Consider the following 26,792-nt stretch of genomic DNA (forward strand, 5'->3'; position numbering starts at 1 on the left):
TGCGTTGCGATAATTTCACTCCTGACGCCGCGGATTCAAGGAATTGCTTATGTACACAGCATTATATATATACTATATACATATATAGTATTATATGCAGGTTGAGGGACTTGTTTAATGGCTAGTTTATCGATTTTGTTGTTGGACGGACACGGCTAAGGCGACTTTTGCATGCGATGGCGATGGCGATGTCGATGTGTGTGGCAAAGTGAAATTATGCAGTGAATTTATGATTTTATTTTTATTACATTATGTTCCATATCAGATCTGCGGGTGGCCCATAAAACGACAGCCCACCAAATGGATAATTAAAAAGGCAAGCAAAGTGAGAAATCCCTTTTTTTATTTTCGTACAACAAAATGAGGAAAATGTCACACGAAATTGTATATTTATTATGCTTTTTTACTATTTCCCAAATTCATATATCAAAATCATATTTTCATATTATTTTCAACTCATATCAAAATTCATATTTGTTTTATGTTAAATATATTCACTACATATGTTGACCTTATTTGTTCACAGTTTCCAATATCCGCTTACAATTTATGAGCATAACGATATGTTGACAGTTGAGTTCATGTTTTCCATTAAATTGAACAAAAACCAATTTGTGTTCGAAACGTGTCTTGTAATATGTAAAGTTTATTGATATTTATGAGTAATATGCAAGTATTTCACTGTTTTGCATAATCCGCATAAATGTTTCAGACACGAAATGATCCGCTTTATATGCAGCCGACTGAAAACCGTCGTCTCAATGACGTTCCAATCTAAAATGGCGAATTGTAGCAGAAAATTCAGCTTAAAGCCGAATCTCTTCTACGGTGAGTCCAATAAGATCAGCTGAGCGGGAGTATAAGAGTGAGTTAGGTATAAGTGTGATCACACTGTGAGAGCGCTTAGTAAGTTACGCTCTGAGAGCAGCCACCTGGTGGATGTTAAAAAACAACAAACAACACAAGCGTAAAGTTAAGAAAGAGTGTATGAAGGGGGGAGAGAGAGCGCAAGGGCAGATCCGCTCAGTGAGACGACAAAGGTGTGCAGCAGAGCGAGAGAGTGACTTTTTTTTTTCGTGTGTGTCTGGTTAGCCAGGTATAAGTGTGAACGTGTGTGCAAGTGTGTGTGTGTGTGCGTTGCTGGTGTCCGCTAGCTGACTGGCGAGGTTCGTCTGCGCGAAACCTTCGCTCGTCCAATCAGTACGAACTCGGTTCCCGCCAGCGAAGAGACAACACACAGCGACAGAGCGCTCGGCAGCTCGACTTCAAAACAACCAAAATATTTTACTTTCAATATATTTCTGAATTGAATTCTCGAATACATTGCGCGCTTGCATCGAAAGCAAGAAAACAAAACTTGGCTCGCAAATAAATATTAGAAATATATTCGAATTAGTTGACAACAGTTGCGCGAAACGTGGCGAATGCGGAAGTGATTGAAAAGCCGCCGGCAAAAGTCGCGTTAAGGATGTGCAAAAAAATAGAAGTATTTTGAAACAAAAGTAATTGTTGTTAACAAATTGTGCAAACAAAAGCGAGTCGCTTTACAGTCCAGTGTGTATGTGTGAGTGCGAGTGTGTTTTGTACCTGTGCCTGAGTGCATAAATCATTTGCATATCCTTGCGAAATGAATCAAGTGCATATTCAATTAATCAGCAAAAATTAAAAAATTTAAATCAAAAATCATTTTTAAATGAGCTGCAACAAGTGCCATGCAAATAATGCTGAAATAAATCAATTTTTAAATCATTTTGTGCCTTGAACTTGTCCCTGACTTGTGTGACCTACAACCAACAACAAAAAGGAAAAAGAAAATTAAATATAACTACAAAATTTAATTGAATTAATAAATTTGTAGCAAAAAGCATTTTTGCTCTCTTCGTTTTGTGAGTTTGCATTGATGCTAAAAATTCAGCTTAAATGCATACGGATATTATAATTGGTGATCAATTTGCCACCAACAACAATTTCTGGGTGATGCAGGTGAGAGAGCATAAAATACATTAAAATACAATAAATAAGCTAATTAATATCAATCACTTCCTCTGTGAGTCAGACCTCGAACTTAAGCAATTACTATCCATAATTATGGCAAATGTGCTAATTAAATTGCGTGTGTTTCTTTTTTTTTTTCAAAAATGCTTCCGCTTATCAAAATGCAAACTTGCACTGAGGGATTTTCAACTTTGAGGGCTATAAATAAAATGCGCACGCGGCGCAATCATATTAAGTCAAATTAACTTGATTATCGAGCAGCGGATACGCAACCAACGCAGCAGATACAGATACAGATACAAGATACAATATACAAGCTACAAGATTAACACCTTTTGTGGTCGCTCAGGTGTTCAGGTGTCCAGTTGTTTGAGTATGTTTTTATTTTTTTTGGTTGTCCAGGTGTCTTCTTGAAGAGAGTCGCACTCATTTCGTATTTGAATACACTTGAGTATTTGTCAAAGCGCCGTCGGCAATCGATTTGTAAATCTTGTTATCACTTGCAGCGCATATTTTAAGCCGTTCTTAAACATTCGTTCGGTCGGTCAACTCTTTTGAACTTGGCCAGACGAAGGCGACGACGTTGATCGCACTTTTGACGCACACCCCAAAAGGAAATTGTAGCGTGTTTTTATATACTCGTATTTTCTTTACCTCATGTTTTTCCCAATGTTTGTTGCCAGTTCCTGTTGCCTTCCTCAACTCTGTCTGTATCTTTGACATCGTCTCGGTTTGTTTGTCCATTGTTTGAATCGCGCTTACTTGCGAAGCTCTGGGTCAATATTTGTCCACAACACTTTTGCCAATGCGCCAAGTGTTGTTGCCGCTTGTGGCTGCTGCTGCCTCGCGGTTCTTGCTTCTTGGTTGCACCTCTTCGCCTCTCTTATCTCAATCTCCTCTGCTAGTTGAGTTAACTACAAATGTTTCATCGCTGGGTGGCATCAAACATTGGCTTACTAATAAGTCTGTTGTCTGTTTTCTGTTCTCTGTTGTTGGTAGCTCAGCAAGTGACTTGAACCGCACATTCATCGCTCCGCAAACACGCACTCAAACGCATATGAATAGCTGAATGAGTACTCGCATTAAGCAATCGATTGTCGATTCAATCTATTTCTACTATCATGAGATCATGTTCCTCTGTTTCCGCAATTGCTTCGTTGCTAATCTATAGCAATTTAAATGTTCTATTCAGTGTTCTAATGTTATAAATTGCATGCAATTTATTTCGTATTTTTAATTTCAACTAATGCATTTTGGCTTCGACGTTCAATATTATAAAGTGTATACAATTTATTTCGAATTTTAAATTTGCCACCAGTACATTTTTGTTATAAATTGAATATAATTTATTTTGAATATTTACCTTCGAAGTACAACACTTTTGTTTCTATGTTTTAATATTATAATTCAATTCAAAGCTAACATATTTTCTTCGAATTTTTAATGCTATATACAAAAAGTTGTATTATTATATAAATGTAATAATGCATGGAAAGCAATATTCAATATTGTAGCAAATTTCATTTTTTTAATTTGATTTTATATTTTTAATTTTAACTACTGCATGCTTGTTGCCAATTTATAATATAATATTAAAAATGCTATGCAATTTATTTGAAGTCATTCATTTGCAACTAATGTATTTTTGTTTTCTAGTGATTTATTTTCTAATCTAGTGCTTATTTTATATTTTTCTATTATATCTAGGAGTCTTCCATAAATATTTTTTAAAATGTAATATTATAGCTTATTTTGTTTTTTTTTTATATGCATTATTATATGCATTCATTCATTATTAGTCATATTATATTTTGTTTGTTACTCAAAGTGATCCCTTAATGCTTTTATAATAGATCATTCTAAAGGCTTGCTTTCCACTTTGCAATCTGAACCCTAGAACTGAATTCTAAGCCACAAACAATATTAAATAAATACTTTTAGATTCCTGCATTGATTTTAAGTACGCTTTATTTATTTTTCGATTTAGTTTGATTTATTTGCTTGAGGTTATAAAAGTGGTCTTTCTTCTTAAATATAGAGATCCCCAATTGTTACTGAAGTCGCTACTCTTTCTTCTTAGACTTCTTCCCTTATCTAATCTATCTTATTCTAACTCCCTCACTCTTATCTACTCTTTGAATAATTTACATAATTTCTCCTATTTCTCCACTTCACTTTTATTTGCTCACCTGTCAATCACAACTATTGACACTTTGATTTGGCTTACAAGCCACCTAGTCTTACACACGTTGTAGAACAAAAGTGCCTTACTCAATAGCATAAAGAGACCCTCTCAAGACCCTCCAACTTGGAGTAAAGATAAGAGACCCAACTAGACGAGACTGAGCTGAGAATTCTGGGGAAACGACATCGTAAAAGAGAACTCGTTGTCGTTGTCGTCGTCGTTATTCCGTTCCGTTCTTCATTCTTCATTCTCCCCATTCTCGATTCCCAATTCCAGTGCCGTTTCCGTACCTCCTCTTCTCCCCCTTCTCCCCCTTCCTCTCACCCGCTAAACAAGTGTTCCGCTGTCACCATCAATAGCTGCACTAATTAGGCATGTGTTGTCAAATATTTACACGCGGTCGCAAAAGTACAAAGCGATGTTGACGCGTCTCTCTCCGTAACTGATAGCACAGGCAAATGGACTTGGTATATAAAGAAGGAGAGAAGGTGGTAAAGGGGGAGTCGCTTCTTCCGTTTCCAGTGATTTACCAATGGCAATTCCCACGACTCACATTATGACGAAAAACTTTCATATTTTATGGGCAAAGCGAACGAACGAACGAACGAACGAATTAGTTTATGATCTCTTACACGGAATTAGCGAGTTAATGGTCCCATATCGGACCACAGATATGACTCGATATGTGGTGCTTACCATGACTCTAACTGTAAACTGCATGAATAATTGAGCTAATCAACCACGTAGGCACTTGGCTTGGGGTCTCGATCTTGGACTGGAGTCTAGTGCACTGATTAATGGCCCTGGCCATTGTGCTTCAATCACATATGCGCAAATAATTAAATATAGATAAAAATCAGATTACTCATACGTCATGTGGACCTGCAGAGCATAATCTGAATCTGTGCCCAATGCCGGGGCGTGGCTGTCAACGGCTGCCGTCGAACGATTGACGATTTATGCAAATTGACCATAAAATGCAACAAAACCTTTTTGCAATTTGTCAATTTTTCGTGTGTTTGCAACTTCCACATTTAGTCCGTAGACAGAAATATAAAAATTCGCTAAATTATCAATAAAAAGCATTTAATATTTGCATTTACACACACATGGGAAAAGACAAAAGGCGGCCGCCTTCAAAGCTAAAAGTCTATCAAGAATTGCACTTTGATAGCTTCATTTTTTGGGCCATAAAATTGAAGATAATTAACTGCTCTACACACAACAATGGCTGCAAAAAGTATTGGGATGCCATGCGCCAAGCACACTTTCCATTTCAAATTTTTGCTTGATTGCGAAACGAGTTCAAGACTGGGTCAAATTTACCAAATAAATGCCAATTACAAAGCGCCAATGTTAAATAACAAGTAAAGTGGGCCAAAAACTAAAGCAGAGCACATAGAAAAGATAGGGAAAGAGAGAGAGAAGGGGCATCAAAACTCATTAAAGCGCCGCAGCGCACAGTTGGAGTTCAGAGAGCGCGCAGATCGATTCAATTCTATGCAAAATATTTTTACAATACAGATTTTTCTGATTTGGTTTTTTTTTTTTCGACTTTGTTTTCGCTTAATCATGCCAATGAAAACGAAAACGAAAATGGCACACGGCACAGTTTGAAAATGTGAAATCAGAAAATCATTCACCAAAAAAAAACGGAAAAAAAGAGAGACTCAATCAGACTTGATTGATTTGCCGCCTAGACAGGCTGGAGGTCAAGTTTGTTGGCTGAAAAATTGGCAACGGAAATCAATCACTCTCAGGCCATTGAATCGGGAATGCAGCATTTCTGCACAGTGGGTCGAAATTCACATTCCAAATACTTTAAAATGAAATCTTCCTTTTTTTATGGCACGTGTGATTATTTATATCGTTGCCTAACTCATCCACATTTCTTTGGGGATCCATAATTTTTGATGGATTGCGTGTGTCTCAGCAACGATCCCCATTTCGTAGAATGATTGCGGAAACTAGTTTGCCAAAAAACAAAAAGGAAAGAAACGAATGTATCTTTGAGGTGCTAAAACAACGCAACATTAGGCAACAACAAATCATAATAACCCCAAAGAAACTATTGTCAATTTTCGCTATCTTTTTGTTGTCGTTGTTGTTGTTGTTGTTTAAGCTTCAGCATTGAAGCGCAATTCGTTTCAAGTTTGATTGGATCAACAGACAAAGCTTGGCGCAGCTGACAGACACGTTTCGACTCAAATCAAATAAAATGAAATGAAATTTCAGCTGTGCTTTTTTGAATGGGTTTCTTGGATATGTTGTTGTTGTTATGGGGATCTCATTTGATGGCGCATTAAGATCAATTATTTGATTATGAAATCAAATCTGCATGAAATCTTCAAATAGTTGACCAGCTTATGGCGACCCCAAAAGCTAAGATGTCAAACGTGGGCGCTGTAAATAACACACTCACTAACTCATTAACTGACTGTCTGACTCACTCACTCACTCACGAGTTCGAGTAACAACATTTGAAGTGTTTTTTTTTTTCCTATTTTTGGGAGGTGAGAAAAACCATGAAACAGCCGACATTTAGCGTTAGATCATGGGCCGTTGATAAAGCCATCATCACCATCGGCCATCAACGAAATCGCCATCGCAAACGTCGTTGTCGTTGTTTTTGTCTTTGTCTTTGTCGCTTGTCGTAAAAGCCACTCAAAAGTTTTAAATAAATAAATAAGCAAGCCATAAATTCCAAAGTTGCAAATTTAAATTAAATATTTAAGCTAATGGCAAACCAATTAGCTGAATTTTAGTGCACAATTCGCTTTCATTCCAGTTTCTTTTTTAAGTCTTTTTCAAATACTCGTTTAATTTTCAAGAAATCACCAAAATGTGTGCTTTAAAAATACAGTGCAACTAATTCTGTACTAACTGAAAGTTGTAAAGAAATTAATGACATACAAATTAAACATTTACATTAGAAATATTCTAAAAAAAATCTCTATTAATCTTCACAATTTAAGTAAATTAAGAATAAGTATTCTACTTACTTTAAGACTTTGAACAAATAAATTTTATAAATATATATAATATAACTTAAGTTGATTATATATATAAGGAATACTTTAAAGAAATTAATTGTCATAAAAATAAAAATAACGTTACAAATATTCTAAAAAAGCTCTTTAACTCTTCTAAATTTAAATTCTAGAATTAAGGGTCGCTTTCGCTATCTACATTAAAACTTTATGAACAGTAAAAAAAATATCTTAAGTTTATTATATCGCAAAAAATAAGCAATACTTTAATGAAATTAATTTCCAAAAAAATTAAACTTTTACATTAAAAATATTCTAAATGAGCGTAATAATTTTTTTCAAATTTAAGAATACATCATTTCGGGTTACTCTTTTTCTAGTTAACACTTTGAAAACAGTTATATTTAGAAAAAGATAATTAAGTTAATTTCCTTGTAAAATTAAATGAGTACTTACTTTCATTATTCATTTTAAAAAATTTAAGTAATGTCTTAAATATGACAACAAAAAACCTACAGCTTAATTGAAATGAATCAAATTGTTTTCTACATGATTCCAAAGACATATATTTATCTCAAGTAAAACTTGAAAGTTTTACTAAAATTAAACAATTATTTTCTGCATGGCTTGAAACTTTTAATAACACATTACAAATTAGTAAAATATTTATTTAGCCTCGTCATTTTTTCCCATAAAAATAAGGTTCTACAAAGTGGTTATAACTAGGGAATTTCTAGTTATTTAATTTCTTTGTTTATATACTTTTTTAACTATATTAAAACTAGTATTTATGTTTGTTTAGATAAGATTCTAACTATGTCCACATTTCACTTTTAACATTTAATTTTTTAGTAGTTTTAATACCAAAAATTAGACAGACTTAAGTTTACTCGGAAATATGTTGTCATTTCTCTAACTTGATTTCAATTTTATTCAATTTATTTTGCGATTCATTCATTCATAAAAAAGCAAACTAATTAAAGGTTGCTTAGTCGAAATCAAGTTGTGAAATATCTCAGATAGATATTATGCATTATTATGAATGAAGATCGAAACAAAGAAAAGTGAGTGAATCTAGTTTTGAAGATCGAATAAACCATTTGAGTATTCAATGCATAAGTTTGATCTATAAATAGTTATTCTTAATTTATTTACTCAATTTAAAAATAGCACTGATCAATTTATTTCCTTAAATTCCTTAAATTAAGACAATATTCAATTAAAATTCTTAAATTTCTCATATTTAAGTTAGAAATTGTGAATATGAAAAGACACTTGCTAAGGTGAAATTCATTCACAACAATCTCGAGAGCTGTTTGAGATCTGGCTCTTGACCAGATGATGCGACGAGGACGCTTCTCACATCTGTGATTCCGTATTTGCAGTCAAGTATTGACACACATGTGCCGTAAATTGTCGGCCTAAAATTACTTCAATTTTATTATTTGCTTACTTAACTTTTATCACCAATTAATGACGTCTTTTATGGTGTTGCTGTTGTTGCCATGGACGTATTGCTTTGCTGTATTTGATCGATCATTAACGCTAATTGCCAGAGTATGCAAAAAAAAAAAGGCAACAAAATCCACAAATCAAACAACATAAAATGGACAACAAAATGAAAATGAAAAGTTTATTTATTTTTTTTTTTTTGTGTTGTATTGTGACCAGCCGATGGAGCAAAGCGCCGGTGCCAAGCTCCAAGCTCCAATCTCGAAGCCAGAGCTCGCACTTGGCCTAAAAATAAGCACCGAAATCTTTTCTGGCAATTGACCCACTAATAGGCCCTGTCAATAAGAATGCTGTGCTGTGATCATGAATGACTTGCTTGGGCTCTCTATGTTGCTTTGTAGCTGACTTGACTGGTTTTTGGCTCTCTGTGTGTTAACTTGGCTTTGAATTGTGGCCGTTGAACTTTGTCCCTCTCTCTCTCTCTACAGCCTCGATGGGGTTACATATCTCTCTTTTTTGTATTTTAGTTGTTTCCTGTTGCTTGTGTGCACACAAATTAATTGCCCGCAAATCCTGTATCCCTTCCCTCTCCTCCCCTCTCCCCCCACAAACATTTGTTGCCGCATTATTCAACAGTTTTCACTTCAAATTTTATTGATCAGCGCTGCAAACTTGGTAACGTGTTGCATCTAATTCCAACTCCCCCTTTTCTCGATCTCTCTCCCTCTATCCCCCTCTTCGTTCGGGCTCAGTGAATCGCTGCCCTTTCGCTTATGCGCTTGATCGGAAATTGGTTTTATGCCTAGCTTCCAGAATGCCCTCAATTTAACCCCCTTCCTCTGCACTCTGTACGTTTCCTGTGTCTCCGTTGTCACCCCCGTCGTCTGAATCGAAATCGAAATCGGCCTTTAATAGCTTCAGTGGACACCCTAAAAAATCAAGAGACACGTGAGTGTGCGTAGTGTGTGTATTTGCATTATGATTGCTGAGCGTGAAATTGTGAGAATATTTCCCAAAGTCTTTCTTTGGCCCTAAAAATTATGTTTAATTAAGGTTTTGTTTATCTTCGTCAAAAAAAAAAGAAAAGGATATTCAATATCCTTCAACGACTGGAATGGAATAGCTGTGCGAAGATTTTTATGCAAATCAAATGCAAATGGAATTTAATTGATGAATGTTTGGGAAGCTATTAAGCCGAGAAATATTTTTGGTGTTTTTTATTATGTAAACTTGGAATGATAATGGAACAATATTATTATTATTATTATTGAGTAATATTAACTAATTATCCATCTATTAAATTAAAATATAAACAATTTTTATAGTTTCATATTGTATAGTTAATATTAATTTGTAAAATATTTCAAAATAATTTGTTTTTTAGTTGTAATTTGGATATATTATAAAATTTAAAATTAATTTTATTTACTTATTTTATACTATGAAATTATATTTTTCTTCAAGATTTTAGGTTAGAAAAAAAAAAACTCTTTTTAAACTGAGAAATAATATAAAATATTACATTAATTTAATTTATTTTTTTAAAAGATTTCAATTCATGAAATATTTATGAAATATACAATTTAAAAAGGAAACATTTACAACTTGAATTGTAAAATAAAAACTATTAATTTACAAGCTTTATGTATTGTAAATTTTATAGTTTTGTTTTTATTAATGTAATATACTTTAATTGATAGAAATCACTGCGCATTGACCAATTAATTTTCCTTTCAGCTATTGAATACTTTATAGTTAGATCGGGATAATAAATCGTAGTCATAAACGATATATTGCCTTTTTTGTCAAGCACTTGGAATCGCATAAAATATATAAACAATTGCCCATATACCATAAACACAACTGAGGCACAAACAATCGATTTTCATTTCATTTTCATGGAAATATAACCAAAGAGTGAGTACGCGACTCAATCACAGAGTTGTCGTTAGAATAGCCAAGTAAACTCAATGGAAAATAAAAACAGCATTTAAAAGCAACCAATAATGACAATACACAAACACACAAACACACACATACACAGTAACAGAGACATCGATACAGACAAACGACAATAAATACTCAACAACATCAGTCAAAGATATGTAAACTAAAAAATAGTTAAAAGCAGCAACGCAACTGAGAGAATAAAACGAAAAGAATACAACAAAAACTGTCGCAAATTGCGGTCATTCGTCATGCGCACATGAGCAGAACGGCAGCGGCTGAGGCAGAGGCAGCGACAGAGGCAGCGGCTCAGGCAGCGACCGAGGCAGAGAGCAACCTCAACAGCAACAACAACAGCAAATGCTCGACAAATGGCGTCTTGGCAAATGAGGGCGATTTGTGTATGTAGTGAAGAGAGCGGGGGGAGCCAAAGCGTCACTATGTAAGAGTAGCAAAAAGCAACAACAATAACGGAGCAGCAGCAGTAGAAATAGAAATAGCAAAAGCAAAAACAAACAGTGAGGGGAAAAGAGAGTAACGGGCAGCAGTGTGTAGCTTTTTTTTTGCTTTTTGTTATTATTGTTTTGCCATTGTTTTTGTTGTTATCGTGGGGCTGATGAGGCAGAAAAAATAAAATGAAATGAAAAAAAAAGCTTTGCTACTTTTGTCTTTGTTACTCCGTCGCACACACACATACACTTAAAAGCACACTGCCGAGCGCTTTACATACAGTTAGTTTTATGTATGTAAGCATGCGTTTATCTATGTGTATGTGTGTGTGTGTGTGTGTATGTACACTTGGCTGTTGTCATTGTTGTTGCTGTGGCTTTGGTTGTGGTGTTGTTTTCTAACTATGAAATGTGTTTTGATTTGCTGCGCTTGCAAAAAGCTTTTTGCTGCCCGCTGGTTGGGTGACAGCGACAGCGACAGCGACGCGGGTTGTTGTTGTGTTGTGTTGTGTGGAGGGGGAGGGGTAGGGCAGGGGGACCCGTGTGGGGTGGTGTCACAGCTCAATATGGCGTCGGCAACAGCGACTGCTTAATGGTGCTTAACTGCGCTCAGTCGGCGGCCAGCGCTGCGTGAAGTGCGCATGTCGCCGACAGCAATACATAGATACCATAACAAACACATACACAAATTGTATATATGTGTGTGTGTGTGTGTGTACATAGGAAGACAATTGCGCGTAGCTGAACTACAATTATGAGACCGAGAGCGAGAGACACTTGGATAATTCAAATGGCGATGCGCCATTTTCAATTTAAATGAGAGTATGTTTGTTTGAACAAAAGTGTGTGCGTGAAATGCAAAATAGAATTTCATGAAATATTGAATAACTTTATCGCTGTGACATGCATAAATTACCTCAATGATTTATAAGCATATTTGGAGCGCTACAAATATAAAATCTATCTTACGCAACAGAAAATTACTGAGGAAAGAAGCACATATTTCATGCGGAAAAGAGAAGCACATATCTAAAAATTTACTTTTTTGTTTCATCTTTGATAATATTCTATACTAATAACTTATGTATATTTAACATGCATATTTAATTTAATACGTTTTAAAAAGACAGCTAATAGCTACACTTCGATCGATATCTACATTCGAATGAAAACTAATATCCACTTTACATTTTAAACGAAAAGAGGTTAGTCCCAAAAACCTAAATTAATAAATTCGACAATAGAAATTGAATATTGTATTTGCGTTAAATATTTCGGAAACTCTATACACAACACATCTGCTGATGGGAAGCATAAACAACACTGTTTATAGGCAAGAAACTGTTATTATAATCGGCAATTTCCGATATTGACTATTTAGGAGCTCTTTCAGTCTTATCATTTCCAAATGGCACAACACACTAAACACAATACTAATGTGAAGCCAAAAGCTCAGCGATTGCCTGGCAAGCTATATCAATTTCATTTAACAATTTGTTTTCCATTAGTTGACTCTGTGAGGCATATCACTGAGTTCACAATAGTTCCATTGTTTGGGCCATTTCAATGTATTCGAATTCGAGAAGGAAGAGGGGAAGGGGAAAAGGGGAAGCCACCGTTGTTATTATGCCTATTAACGCTATTATTATGAAAATTTTCAGCATCATTGATTTTTGTTACCGATTTTCTAATTTAAGCAAATTATTCCCCCCGATCTTTGTCTCTCTCGCTCTCTCTCCGTCTCTTTCGCTCACTGGTTGATTTATTGTACTTCTAGATAGTCATTCTATATGCATAGTATATATCTATTTTTTGGTTTTTTTTTGGTTTTATATTCAGTTTGACTGGAGGCCGCCGACTGTTAACTGGTTGTGTCAATATATCCAGCCGAGTTTTGGGCACTCAATGAAATGCCCTCAGCTTGGCTTTTTCCTCAATGAAACTGAGCATTAGCATAATCCATGCGATGACCACAACAGACATGTGTTCGCTTATACATGTATATAGAGAGTTTTGTAGATATTTATGAAAAGAGAGCTGCTCTTTTGGGTCGGCAAAAGTCGAAACCTGTTCGCATTTCGAAGCCAATATCTTGTCATACACGATGTTTCTTCGCTGTTGGCTGTTGGCTATATTGCTGTTGCTGCTGCTGTGGTTATTTGTTAGCTGGTGTCAAAGCTGTCACATATATCACGGCAGAGTTCCATGGGGTCAGCGAGTGGCCCACACGCATCTGTCTCTGTCTTTCTCGCCTCTCGCACATTGCACATTCTATATGTATATAGTATGTTGTATAGTTGACTGTATAGTTTTGCTGTCCCCTGCATTTGTTTGTCGCTTGCAAGTTGCAAGGTAATTGCTGTGCTGTCCCCTGGAGCCATCATGCCGCATTTGTCCACTCTGTGTGTGCGAGAGAGGTATGATTTTAACACACAACACCGAACACCGAACACCGAACAGTGAACACTGAACACAACACAAATACTTTTCATAAGCGAGACTTTTGCTGTCGTGATTGCAATTGGCAGCAGCAGCCACGCGAGTGGAGGAGGAGGCGGAGGAGGAGGATGGATTCCAGACATATGTTAGCCTTATAATTTATGTCTCGACTCGATGCGATTTTAATTTTTCGTTTATTAATTGCCCGACTTGATCAACGAATGTTGGTTGTATTTGCCCGCAGGTCTCTTGTCTGCTATGTCGCTTGTCTTCTGACTCGGTTGGGGAATTATATTATTATTTTTTCTCTCCTTTTTTTTTTTTTTGTTTTTGCATTTGTTTGTTTAGCTGTGTAATTCGTTTAATTACATAGAATTTAAACGCCGCTCAAGGTTGATGCGAGCTGCTAATTTATATGTCACTGGCGAAATTAAGTGCATTTAGCACGTAACTTGACAAACGAACAACAACAACTTCTAGCACAAAATTATTCAGTTGATTTATAATTAAACTCATTCGGGAAGCTCATTAAATTTTAAACACGGTCTCTCGACTCTCGAGTGGAAGCGGACGTGTGGCGGGAAAGCAGCTGCTAAATATGAGCTGATCAGCTAATTTAGCTAAATGAGCTATAAACAATCATCAAATGTGCGCTTGAGTTGAAGTAGAAGTGAGGCAAGAGCAAGAACTTTCAGACCGCACACATGAGAGAATGTGAAATAAAAAATGAGCGCGGCAATCAAACAATTTGTTTGCCCGATAATAAACAAGTTTCAGTTCCTACCAAATACCGAATTGATTAATGCAATTTATTCAAAAATTCTTTTACAAATGAAATTGTTAAATGAAATACTAAACTTGTGACTAAATGTAAACTCGAATTGTTTGACATTTTTGTGAATATTCGAAGAATAAATTCAATAAATTCCATTTTAATTTTATTATACTTAATAATATGGTTTGCTTGACTTAATATTAATTAAAATTCATATCATATCGCTTTGGATCTAATTAATTTACCTAAATATCTACAAGTTAATTTACTAGCACTTGTTGCTTGCTTTAGCTTCTAAGCTGAATGAAATTCAATCTGCAAAATTATATTCGCTGTGATTTCTTGACGCTGCCAGTTTCGCGATCCGCTTTTTATCATACTAATTAAAGGCTAAAAACGTTTTAATTGGACAGCCGATAGACTTTTGAATGGCTCACTAACTTAAAAAAAATGCAGTCGCTGAGTCGCTCATATGAGGCACGTCTCGATCTCCGTCTCGGAGCTGAGTTGCTTGTGGCATTTTCTGTGACTTGCCAATCTGCATATATGAACTGCGAGTCTGTGGCATGCATTTGATATTTAAGTATAGTTATTTTTTCTTCGAATGCACGTTAACTAAACAGATAGATGCCAAGAGATTTTGACAGGCGCGCAATCGAAGCGTCTACTAAGTCAAGTATCTGCACATTGAGTGTAGTTCTCTCTGTCTCTCTCTCTCTCTTTTGAATGCTTAACAGCCGCTCAGGGCTCAAATTGAAGCTAATTGAATTGTCGATAAGGCAGCAGCGGAACTTTTGACAAGCTGACAGCCCAAACGATAGAGAGCTGCCCCTAAAAAAAAAAATATGCGACTGTCAACAGAAGAAGTTACTGCTTGGCCCACATTGCGTATACGTAACACGTTGACTCATTCGACGGCGGCATTCTAAGCCAAATCGAAAACAAATGCCGCATATATATATGTGTTTTTTTTTTTTGTTTTGACCCAGTTTTGCAGACATCATGAGTCAGCTCGCGTGGCTCTATTTCTGGATGTCCCAGCTGTGCAACAATTGCAATTGTTTTGTTTGTTGTCGTTGTTGTTGTGGTTGCTGCCACAATTCTTTTGAGACTCCTTTGTAGCTTGTGCGAAATTTATGCACACAATATGCGAAATTTATTGTAATGACAAACGCTTAGCGCATAATTCGCTGTTGCCCCAGCCGGAAGCGGGTAATCATATTGTTATTGTCGTCATCATCATCATTGTTGTTGTTGTTGCTGTTGTTGCTGTTGTTGCAGCTGCTCCAAATTGTCGCCCACCTGTGTTGTGTGGTTGAGGCTGAAGATGCGGAAAGCGGAAAGCTCGACTTTAGTGGGTTGACAACTTACGCCCATCTGCCGAACTCTTCAAAACCGGTCTCAAATGTTGTTCAATTCAAAGTAAACCAGTTGAAGGACTGCTTACAATGTAATGGCTATAAAACTAAAGTTCTCTCTCTCTCTGTGTGTTTGCTAGAAGGATCTTTGCAGTGGCCAAGTTTGCAGCTGTTTTTGCTTTCATTTTCATTGAACAATGTGCATCATTAACGCAACAATTGTTGTTGTTGCTGTTGTAGTCTCTGTTGCTGCTGCTGCCTTTTAAAGCTCGTTAACAAAGCGCAAATATTTTAGGATTAAAATGTTGTGTTTTTTCTCATTTTTTTTTGCGCACATTTTGTTGCCGTTGCTTCGTTGTTGTTATTTTTATAACAAATACACACAACATTTTGTTTGTGCCTTTTTTTTACTTTGCATCTTAATGAAGTGCGATTCAGATTCACTTAACAAAAAGATACATATATACTGTGTATATATATATATTTAACGTATTTAAGTTGCGAGCTGCACTCGCTAAATGAGGAAGTTGAATATTCAACAAGTGCCTCCCCCCTCCTTTCTTTCCCCTGCCCCGCCCACACGCCACAGCTGGAGTTCCATTTTTGGACCACGCTCACGTGTCGACGCTTCAACGTTTGCTTTTATTTCATTTTATTGGTTTTTGCTTTTTGGTTTTTGGATTTTGGGCTGGTCTTTAATTTGACCATTTTGGGCACTGCGTTAGTTGCTTTTTGGCCATTGATGTTGCATTGATTAACGCATTTTCTTAACTGTTTTTTTTTCTGCTGCATGCGCTTAACTATTTCGCATTGTTTTTTGCTGACAATTGTCGTTTGCCATTGTTGGCTTTTTGGCTGCTGCCGTTTGTCAAGTGATTTATGCCGCCTCCTGAGACTTTTAATGACACACATCGAGAGCGGCACAAACACATTTGGCGGCTAATAAGTTGACTGGCATAATGAGTGGCAGCTGAAAAGGATCAATTGAAGTGGAGTAAAAGCATTGCAAGATCGCAGTATGAAGTGGGTCAAATAAAAGTAGCTAATGACGGTTATGAAAAGATTTATAAAAGTGGTGAAAATGTTTTACAAATTATAGGATAGATGACAACTAAATAGTTACGAATATATTGAACATATGCAATGAAATTTAAAAAATTTAAGATTTCATTGCTAGCACTCCAAGCTTCCAAGACTTTGTCCTCTTGTGTATTTAAAATAAATACAAATATAATATCGAGATGTAAGCTGTATGAGAAAAATAAGCAATATTCTCTATGAAATAAATATGCTTTTAGCATCTGAAATATTCGTTATTAAAGAAAAGTTAAATAACTAAATTAAATCTTTAGTTTTTGGTGAAAAGCTTATTACAATTTTAATTCAGAGTTATTAAATAAAAGCTACCCTAACATTTCTATATTGCTATTTTAAGTATTTCTATAGATTTGTAATATTAGTAGTATAAGTAAATATTTTGATATTTCCATATTTACTCTTTTAAGTATTTGCAGTTATTTGTAATCAAGTATAATCACTTTAATTTTATTTATACTCTTCTTTGCTATATTTAAGAGTCATAAAATTTTCATATTAACTAATCTAATTTATAGCTACAGCTCTACAATTTTCAGAGTTTATTACAGCTTTGTTCAGATTAAACTACAAGTAATCCCTCTTTAGTTGTTTATCAGCTTAGTTATCTAAATCAAATTAGAACTAAGCAGATGCATGTTCCCCAAATGTTCTCTTCGAGTTCTTCCCCACCAACCAACGTTAAGGGGGAAAAGTAATAAGTCTGGCTTTGTTGAATATGTGCCGCATATTTAGTGGATTTTTAGTAGAACTCTAAAGACAATCGTAAACTCACTGGCAATCAGTTAGAGGCTTTTAAAGAGCCGCACGCGTCGAGGGCACACGACGAGAACTCGCAAGTCGACGACATCACAAGAAAAAGGTGTTAAAATGCCGGTCAGAAAAAAAAAGGGCGCGACGAAGGACTGACGGACAGACAGACAGACAGACGGACGGACGGACAGATCCGTCTGTGAAGGGAAAACAAAGGCAACAAAATAGGTGGTTAATAACCTGAACGCTAATGAAAAAGACACTGACAAGGGGCAGCGCACAGCGAAATGTTGTATTGATGTCTGAACTACATGGAGGTTAAGCTGGGTGAGTTTAAGGACTAGGATGAGCAAGCGTAGCCAGAGGAAGCAGGAGGAGGGGGACAAGTTACGGGGGCGTCAACGCGAGGTTCGTTTAATTTATGAGACGTCTGGCGATTTGATGAATTGGTGGCATATGGCAACGTGCCACAAACTTTAGCAGCTGCTTGAGGCTTGCTGTTTGCTGCTTGCTGAAGATCATCATAGTGATCAGCAGTGATCGTAATGATCGTAGCGTCGTTTTTAATGGGTCAGCGAGAAAGCGCAAGATAAACGCTCCATGCTTTTCTTTTAACACCTTTTCGAGAGATTTGTGCGTGCGATTTGTTTCTTTATTCTTTTATTTTTTATGTTGTGGTTTCTGTTTGCGCCGCCACTTAGCGCCTCCTTTCAAACTTAACGATGATCGCTGCAGCCGATTAGAAGAGAGAAGAGTGAGAGAGAGAGAAAGAAGAAGACAGCGAAGTTCGAGATCTAGTCTGTTCATTTAATTATGTAAACGACAAACGCTACGTCCAAAAAAAAGGGCTATTTATGTCAAATTGACACCTTGGCTACGAAAATGCATTTTCAATGCATTTCCCTGCCACTCCACTCCCCTCCCCTCCCCTTCCACCCATCACATTAAATATTTATGAGCGTGCGCCGTCTCTTTGCCTAATTGATGAGTTCGGTTTGGCACTTTGTTGGTAGAAAGGTAGGAGGAGGAGAGCAGGTGTTAAGGCGGGGGCGGAGGAGGGTGATGGAGAAGGGGAAACTGTGAACATGCCAAGTTCTACAAAACTTGGCGTGCTACAAATTGTTGTTCATTGAATGATTGTTGCTCGCGTCGACTCAAGTCGCGTCTCGTTGCTGTTTGTTGTTGTTCTGTTTGGTTTTTTGGTTTTCCAATGTTGGCGTTTGCAGGTGCCAAAGGCGCATCCAGCTGTGCCGACAAATGAGGCTGGCGACAAGAGCAAATAAAACCAAAATCAACTCAGCGCCGCATGCACTGCAACTAGCCCACAATTCTCCCCTCCCTTCCCCCCCCCCTTTGCCATTCCCTTCGCACTCTTCATTCCTTCTCTCGGCCACTTTGCCTCGCGTGTAAATGATTCTGGCCAACATGTCCACGTCTGCAACTTCAACTGCAGCTCTAGCTGTGTCAGCTTGTTGTTGCAACATGCACAGCGCACTCGTGCTACATGTGCTACACACTGCTGTGTTGCAGGTTGCCAATGCTGCTGCTGCTGCTGTTGCTTCTTGTGGTGCTGCAACAGGTAGCTGGCTGGCCTGTCAATACCTACACGCCTGCTTGAAAAACTGAATGCAATAGAGTCAGCAGAGCGCATTGAGCTAGCTGCTTGCTGTGGCAAGTGGCAAAGTGGCAAGCAAGTGTGGCATGTGGAAGCGACATGAGCAAAACGAGCATGTGAGCTTGTGACTGATAGACCCGTTGGCTACTCTTCCACGCTGCCAACGCAGATAAGATCTGAAATGAAATAAAAGTAAATGCTGTAAATAATATTTAAACTATTTAAAAAATATTTGAAAAGTTTTGACATGTAATATACGTTTATTTTTATAATATACATTTAAAAAATAATTGACATTTATTTTTATAATATATATTAATGCCAAACGTGTGTCTTAAATTAACAGAAAAAAATAAATATTTAAAGTGTATTTGTTTTATAACTTATTTATTTGATTTATTGTTAGTAGTTAAAGTTGAAGCATGAATATATCAACTTTATTATACATGAATTGCCAATAAGAGTTTTCAAAATAAGTAAAACGAATAATTATTTAAAGTACTTAATTCTTAAAGAGCAGAGTTGTATACAACTTTTTGTTTACAAAATATATAGAAAATAGTTTTTAAAAAATGTGCGCATCATTTTAGTAAAATCTAAGAAAGTTTATTAAGAAGAGCTTCACTAAATGTATAGTTATAGCTTAAAGAATAATTTCAAAATTAAAGGAACTAATTTGAATGTGTTTCAAAACATATTAGGGCGCAATATTAACATAATAATAATTAGAATAAAAAATTGTATGTTAATATATAATATTTGAAATTTGTGGCTGTAATTTAAGAATCATTTTTGAAGCTATAGAAATATTTTACATATTATTTTATCGTATGTTATCAATTTCTATAGTTTCATAAGTGCTTTTAAAATTATCTCAAAAAATGAGAAATATTATAACATCGTTTTTTTAATGAATGCCACTTATTTGCTTATATGCTAAGCATTAACTCTAAGTCTATATTATTCCTTCGTAACAACAATTTTAATGTAAATTCAAAGCGCATTTCAAAGTCGTCTCTTTCCCATAGACAATCATTAGATATCCACGCCTAAGCCTAAGCCATATTACAACACATAAGAAAAACCGAAATGCTCCCGCTGCCTAAGCTGCTACTCCGCCTCCCCCTAAACAGCTAGTCCCCCCTCTTTCGCTCTCCTTCTGTCTCTGCCAGCTGGGCACATGCAAAGTGGCCATGTAATCTCTCTTAGGCACAAATGGACACAAAATTCAATTCCAAGAAATTGACTGCAAAGTCCGCAAAAGTTTGGCTCGTTTTTGCCTTCTATTTTTCTGTATCTTATTTTTTTCGTTTTTCGTTGTACCCCAGTTGACATTTAAATACTGGACATGGTCCATGGCAAGGTGAGAGAGAGTGAAAAGGAAACGATGCCAAACGCATGTTCGCTGCACTTGTCTCAATCCTCTCTCTCTCTCTCTCTCTCTTCGAGAGTCAACAACTACTGTTCCAAATTTGATTTGCTATGCTGATTTGGGCAAAAGCTGGAGCCACAGTCTGGAGTCTTCGGCTTAAGAGTGTGTCCCTGGGGCGTATGCAAAAGAAGAAAATGCGGAAAACATATTTGGCATAGTTTTAGCTTGCTTTTTCAGTTTTTCTTGTTTTCTGCTGACTTTTGTCAACTGTGTGGTCAGAGATTGGTTGTTGTTGTTGTTGTTGTTTCTCTTGCTTGATGGTTTGGCCGAGGTTGTGGCTCGACTCGTTGTCGGGAGATTTACGAGCGCTTGGTCCAATAAAATGATTGCCAGCGATTTTTTATGCAAATTGTTATGTTGTTGCTGTTGTTGTTGCTGTTGCTGTGTCATGAGTCATGCGCATATTTTTGTAAGTTTAACAATTTTTACGAGCTTCTACGCAAGCAGCATCAAATGTGTCTTTGATGCTGTTGTTGCTATGTTTTTTTTATGATTCGCGTTTATAGCATTTGCTTTATAAACTGTTTTTGTTGTTGTTGTTGTTAAAAGTTAACTGCATCTTTTTGTTGTATTGTGGGGTCAGCAAATTGAAATTTTTTTTATAGCGCGAGTATCTCTCACATTTCAGTTTTGTTTTTTTTGCGCGCGCCAGGCTAAGCGAAACAAAAGACTTAGGCAACGAACTTGTTCTCTTACACACACACACATACAGAGTGAAGTATTCGATCAAGTTCGTTGGCTGTCAAAAGCCTGAGCTGTGCAAACATTTCCTGTCGCATTTGAACGCTTTAACCTCAATCGAAACTTTCACTACGTCTCAATAGGAAAAAAAATACATTAACAGACATTTCATTAAACAAATTTCAGGAAATATTTTGCACCGTTTCGCTGGGTTTCGTGCCGCACAATTCACAATTGGCAACTACAGCGGCGCCCCGGGGCTGACAGAGTCAAACAATAAGCCACATTCAGCGGATTATTTAACGATTATCCACAAGAAACACCACAGAGAGAAAAAAAATGACCAAAATGTAGTTATTTCTTAACGCGATTTATCATCTTTTCGACTCTCTAGCAATTGCTTTGTTTCAAGGCGCGTGGCATTCCCCCCTCCTCCAATTATCTGTACAAAACTATCAGCTGAAAGTATGTTTCGCATGTTATCAGAGAAATGACTCGCTGCCTTCTCTTCCTCCTTCTCCTTTTCCGTTTATCTTCCCTTACTTCCCGATCAAATTGCGCAGATAAACAGGCACGTGCTTGGACTGAAGTTCGGGGGCGTCGTAAACAATTATGTGCTATATAGAATAAAAATCAGTCAGTGAGTCTGCCACTAAATCGGTAAAGTTCAAAGCAAAACTTACTACAATTTGTGGGCCATTTCTAATAATGTTGCAGCTTTTTTATTTAGTGAATTTGTCATGGCCGATTCGGAATGCATTTTGCGGCTATTTAACAATTCGCTTTGCCGATTTCTCATAGACATTCTGTTTGACTTTTATGAGAGTTGACAGCTGTTGATGACTTGTGGCTGCTTCATTACTACTTACTAGCTGCTTGCGACTTGCCACTTGCCACTTGCAACAGGTTGTTGCATGCCGCTTCGGCATTTCACGAAACGTGAGCTGCAATCGTGGACAGAGACGTTGGGCGCATACAATATATTGAAATAAAGTTGTTAACTACTATTGTTAAACGCAATAAGACGGCGCAAATAACAATGTATATATTAATACCCAAACAACAGCAACACCAACAGCAACAACAACTACAATCAGAGCTAACAAGAATATTTATATGAATAACAGCAACAACAAGAACGCGCAGAGAGCATAAAAAATAATGACAAACATAAATATCGACTTTACGATTGCAACGTGACTTCATTTAAAATCGAACAAAATATGCAAAATAATAACAACAACAACAACAGCAACAATAGCTATATACAACACACACACGTACAGCATGGGTCGCACATTTAGAGCCACACGTGCGTGGTCAAGCACCTCAAACCAAATTTGGCACTTGCCTGAGAAATTCAACAAAAAAGCATTAAAAGCCAAAATAACAAACAACTGAAAATAATGTCTATAAAAATTAATAAATTTGATGTACCATTATGATTGTTGTTGTTGTCGTTTGTTGTAGTTGCTGTTTCTGTAGTTGCTGTTACTTTTATTGTGCTGCCCTTTGGCGACGGTGGCAACCGCTTTGCATTTTAAAGAGCTTCTTTTTGGCCATCATTTCTTTTCAATTTGACCAACAGACGCGCGGCTCTATTAACAGCCATCAATATGCCAACAGAAGAGAAAAAAAACACAACGACATCGAAAATTCATAAAGAAAAAAAGATGTCAAATTGCCAACGCTATTCATTATTAATTTTTTACTACATTTCTGCTGTTACAATAGACAATGGGACAGTATCCAACTGGGAATGGGAATTGGAAATAGAGTCTTGGCAATGGCATATTGGAAATTGGTCTGTGAGTGAGCCATAAAATTGGCCATTTTGCGTTTGGCTTTTCGAATTTGGATTTCGAATTCGTTTTTGACAGCTGCGCATAAAGTCGCTCATAAATGTCAGACGGAGACTGAAGAGATCTTGAAAACAAGTCGCTCCATAAAACTCTAAACAGAAAACCACCTTTAGAACTGTGGCAAATACGCTGCAGAGTATAATAAATTAAATGGCTAAATGCTCTACGGGAATGTGGGAATAAATAATAGAAATGGGCGCCCACACAAAATGAAAACCATCATAAATGAAATAGTGAAAAAGAATGCGTAAAACTTGAACTATTTATAGGGCAAATAAATGCGTATATTGGCTATAAATAACCTTTCATTCAAAATAAAAATGCAAAAAAAAAAAGAAAAGAAATTTTAAGGCTAACAACGAACTTTATTGTAGATTTACTATGCGACTATTAATATAAGTTAATATACTATGTGAACAACACTAATTTTATTGCTAAAAATATATTAGGCTTTAACATTAATTTCTCTTTTTGTTGTGATGCTCGAAGTAGCTTTTTTATTTGCAAATTTATGAGTTAATAAAAAGTAACAAATAAATAGTGGAGTACAACAAATTATGAGATAATTAAACGCGTGTTTCTTGTAACTAATAATAATTATACTTAAATAGTCAAATATTGATTAGCAACCATTAAACTTTTAAAGACTACATAAATATTACTAACATATAAAATAATGGGAAGATTTAAGGAAAAAAAGCGGAAAATAAAGTATTTGAAAAACAATTCGAAACATTTTTTAATGTCTACTAATAGGGAAGTAGTACATTAATATACCAAAAATAGCATTTGGTATAGTTTGCAGTATATTAATTTGGTATATTTTTATGGTGTCTCACAGTCGAGCTTTCTTACTTCTTAATAGCTACATTAATATTTTTATAGAAAAGTCTACATCTAAATTCTTAAAATGGAGAAATAGCCATTATTATTTTACTTGGGAACAAGAGAACAATTAAACAACAACTGAGAACAATTGTAATGTGCCTTAGCTTACTATTTAATGCTTTTAACAACAAAATATTTTTCTTTATAGCTGCATTTATATTTTATTAGAAAAATCCATAAATTCTTGAAATAGTAAAATCAAAAGACAGCAATTAAATAACAACTGACAACAATGATAATGTTCTTTGCATTATTGCTCACCTCAAAATGGGCCAAATCCATATCAATAACCATAACAATATCAAAAAGACATTAGTACCAAGAGAGCGAGAGAGAAAGGAAAAGCTAACTCTTTCGCTCAATTTATGCAAATGTGTTTTCTGTACTTAATGCCCATTTATCGACTGCCATTGTTGACAACGGCATTTTAATGCCTAAAAGCAAAGCAACAACAAATCACTTTTATAATAAATTGGAATTGAGAAAAAAATAAAAATAACTTGGCGTACACACGTTTATTGAAAAGTATAAAATATGATAAGAGTTGAGGGAAAAAAAAAACAGAATTACCTGTACATAATTTCTCTAAACAGAGAACTTGGCAAGCGAAAGCCCCCGAAAAGAACAGGTTCATAATTGAAATTCATGTTATTTCTTATGGTTTGTTGTTGCTGTTGTTTTTGTTGTCAATGTGTCAGGCCTCCTCCTCAGCTTAAAGTACTTGTCGCTGCTAGTTGGAAGTTACCGTTGCGACTGTCGACCGTCGACTGTCGACTGACGACTGGCAAAGTCCAACTGAACGATCGAACTAATGCCGTGGGGGCCACTTAAAGATTCCGCGACGCTCCAAGGCGACACGTTACGCATTTTTATGAGGTCATTTGCGTGTGACGCTCACTAAATGCGGCCCAACACACACTCACACACACTCGCACACACACACACGCTTCATGCTCAGTCTGGCCAAGCTGGAAAATCGAAATCAATTCGTGGAAATGCGCCAAGAAAAGTTGCAGTCTAAGATTGTTACTCATAAGTTTTTTTTCGTATATATTCGTGGGCCACAGGCAAATGGTAAAATCTATTAAAATTATCACACGCCATGTTGACCTCTGGGCCGAGCAAACATTTTTCAAGTACCGTTCCACATACTGCAAAAACCAAAAATGAAGTACACAAAAACAAAAACAACGAAAACAACGAAAAAAAATAAAACCACAGCCAATAAAATGAAAAATGCTGGCAAAAAATATTGCGGCAAAATCATTTGCCACGCTCGTAAATTTTCAGCTCATAAAAAGAAACGAACTACGTTGGTGGGTTTTATGTGTGTGTAAGTGTGTGTGCGAGTTTGTGTGTGTGTGAGTCAGTGTTGTGCATATCTCGAATTGAGTCAGCGCTTAGCTTTTGTTTTTTTGTGGTCCAAAAAAATCCATTGGCGACCCTCTGATCGACACTCGACTCAAAGTTTTTATTTTTGGGTTGATATATTGCCCACCTTCTTGGCCGGGCCGAAGTTTGATTTGCATGTGAAAAGCCTGGAAAAAAAAGTTTCTCTAATTTGCCAAATGATTATTATGTGTGCCTAAACAACGTTAAGTGTTGTCATAAATTAGCTGCCAAACAATGTTGTTGTTTGTCACTAAAGTCTTGAGTCTAAAAGACACCCCAAAAAACGAGTAAGAAAGCTACAGTCGAGTGTGCTCGACTGTGAGATACCTGTTACCCATTGTGAATAAAGGAATAAAGGCATTATTCTTGAAATATACCAAATTAATGTGAAGAAAAAATACTAAAATATAGCACCATTTCAAATATACCATAGAGTACTAAAACATACCAAATAAATAGACCGCAAAAATACTAAAATATAATAAAGGATATATTTAGTATATTAATATACTGCATTAAAAATATACCATATAGTACTAAAATATACCAAGTTGTCACCCAAAGCAACTAAGACCCCTAGTAAATAGGCGTAATAGACCCATACAAAAGAATTTCTTAAATAACTTTAACAATTTTTATTTGATTTTATAATACCCTTCTTCCCTTTGGGTAACGGGTATAAAAATTTGCCTACAGCAAAAGGCGACAATACTTTCAAGCCCATGGATTAAATTTTTTGTTGGCAAATAAAATTTCGAGAGATGAGCAAGCAAAGTTAAGCAAATTAATAAAAAAGAGTAAGAGATTCTAGAAATTTACATTTATATTACGGAAACGATTTGATTGAAAAGAGTGTGAGAGTGTTGAAGTTGATATAAAATTCCATTAGCCTTAGAATTGATTACATCAATCAGTAGTAAATAAATACTGAGTATGGAATTCCAAAAGGATTAGCAATCAATAGTAAATAAATGATGTTTGTAATGAAATCTCTGGATTATATAAATGATACTTTATAATGACAATTTCGCAAATAAATAGCTATAGCTGATGTGATTAATAGATCAGTTCTATTTAGAGAAATTGCCAAGATATTGCACGCGCCAAGTACTTGAATGATAAGATCAATTGAGTTGAAGTGTTTTGTTTGTTTTTCAGTGGAATAAATTAAATGCAAAGAAAATTGACAACTGCTTGAATATGGCAATAACATTTGTTGGCTAACAAATTGATTGGCATGCAATTAATTAACAATTTTCCAGGCGCCCCTTGAACAAAGTCGCTGTCTTAGCTTTAATGCTGACAGCGAACTTGCATGCGCATTAAGAAAGCCAATAAAAGAATGTGTATGGGTATAAAATCAAAATCAGAGGACAAATCAACATAACGAATTTCGTTGCAAAAGAAACGAGAAATGAGAAAATTAAAGCGATGCTCGCCATAAAAATAAAGAAAAGAAAACGGGGCGAAATAAAGATAAGCGG

The 26,792-nt window shown here is 35.9% G+C and overlaps 1 protein-coding gene across 2 annotated transcripts in view; it reads left to right on the forward strand.

Annotated features, from left to right (window-relative positions):
* Positions 1-1,119: 1,119 nt before the first annotated feature.
* Positions 1,120-26,792, forward strand: part of LOC133841370 (dendritic arbor reduction protein 1) — a 39,826-nt gene continuing 14,153 nt past the window's right edge. Inside the window, exon 1 of one of the 2 annotated variants that reach the window (XM_062273793.1) lies at positions 1,120-1,983. In XM_062273793.1, the coding sequence (XP_062129777.1) occupies positions 1,921-1,983 (63 nt within the window). In that variant the 5' untranslated portion in view covers positions 1,120-1,920. The remainder of the gene's footprint in view (positions 1,984-26,792) is intronic. The other variant, XM_062273791.1, reaches the window with a different exon arrangement.

This window comes from Drosophila sulfurigaster, chromosome 3 (assembly GCF_023558435.1).
Source record: "Drosophila sulfurigaster albostrigata strain 15112-1811.04 chromosome 3, ASM2355843v2, whole genome shotgun sequence".
In the NCBI taxonomy this organism is placed as follows: Eukaryota; Metazoa; Arthropoda; class Insecta; order Diptera; family Drosophilidae; genus Drosophila; species Drosophila sulfurigaster.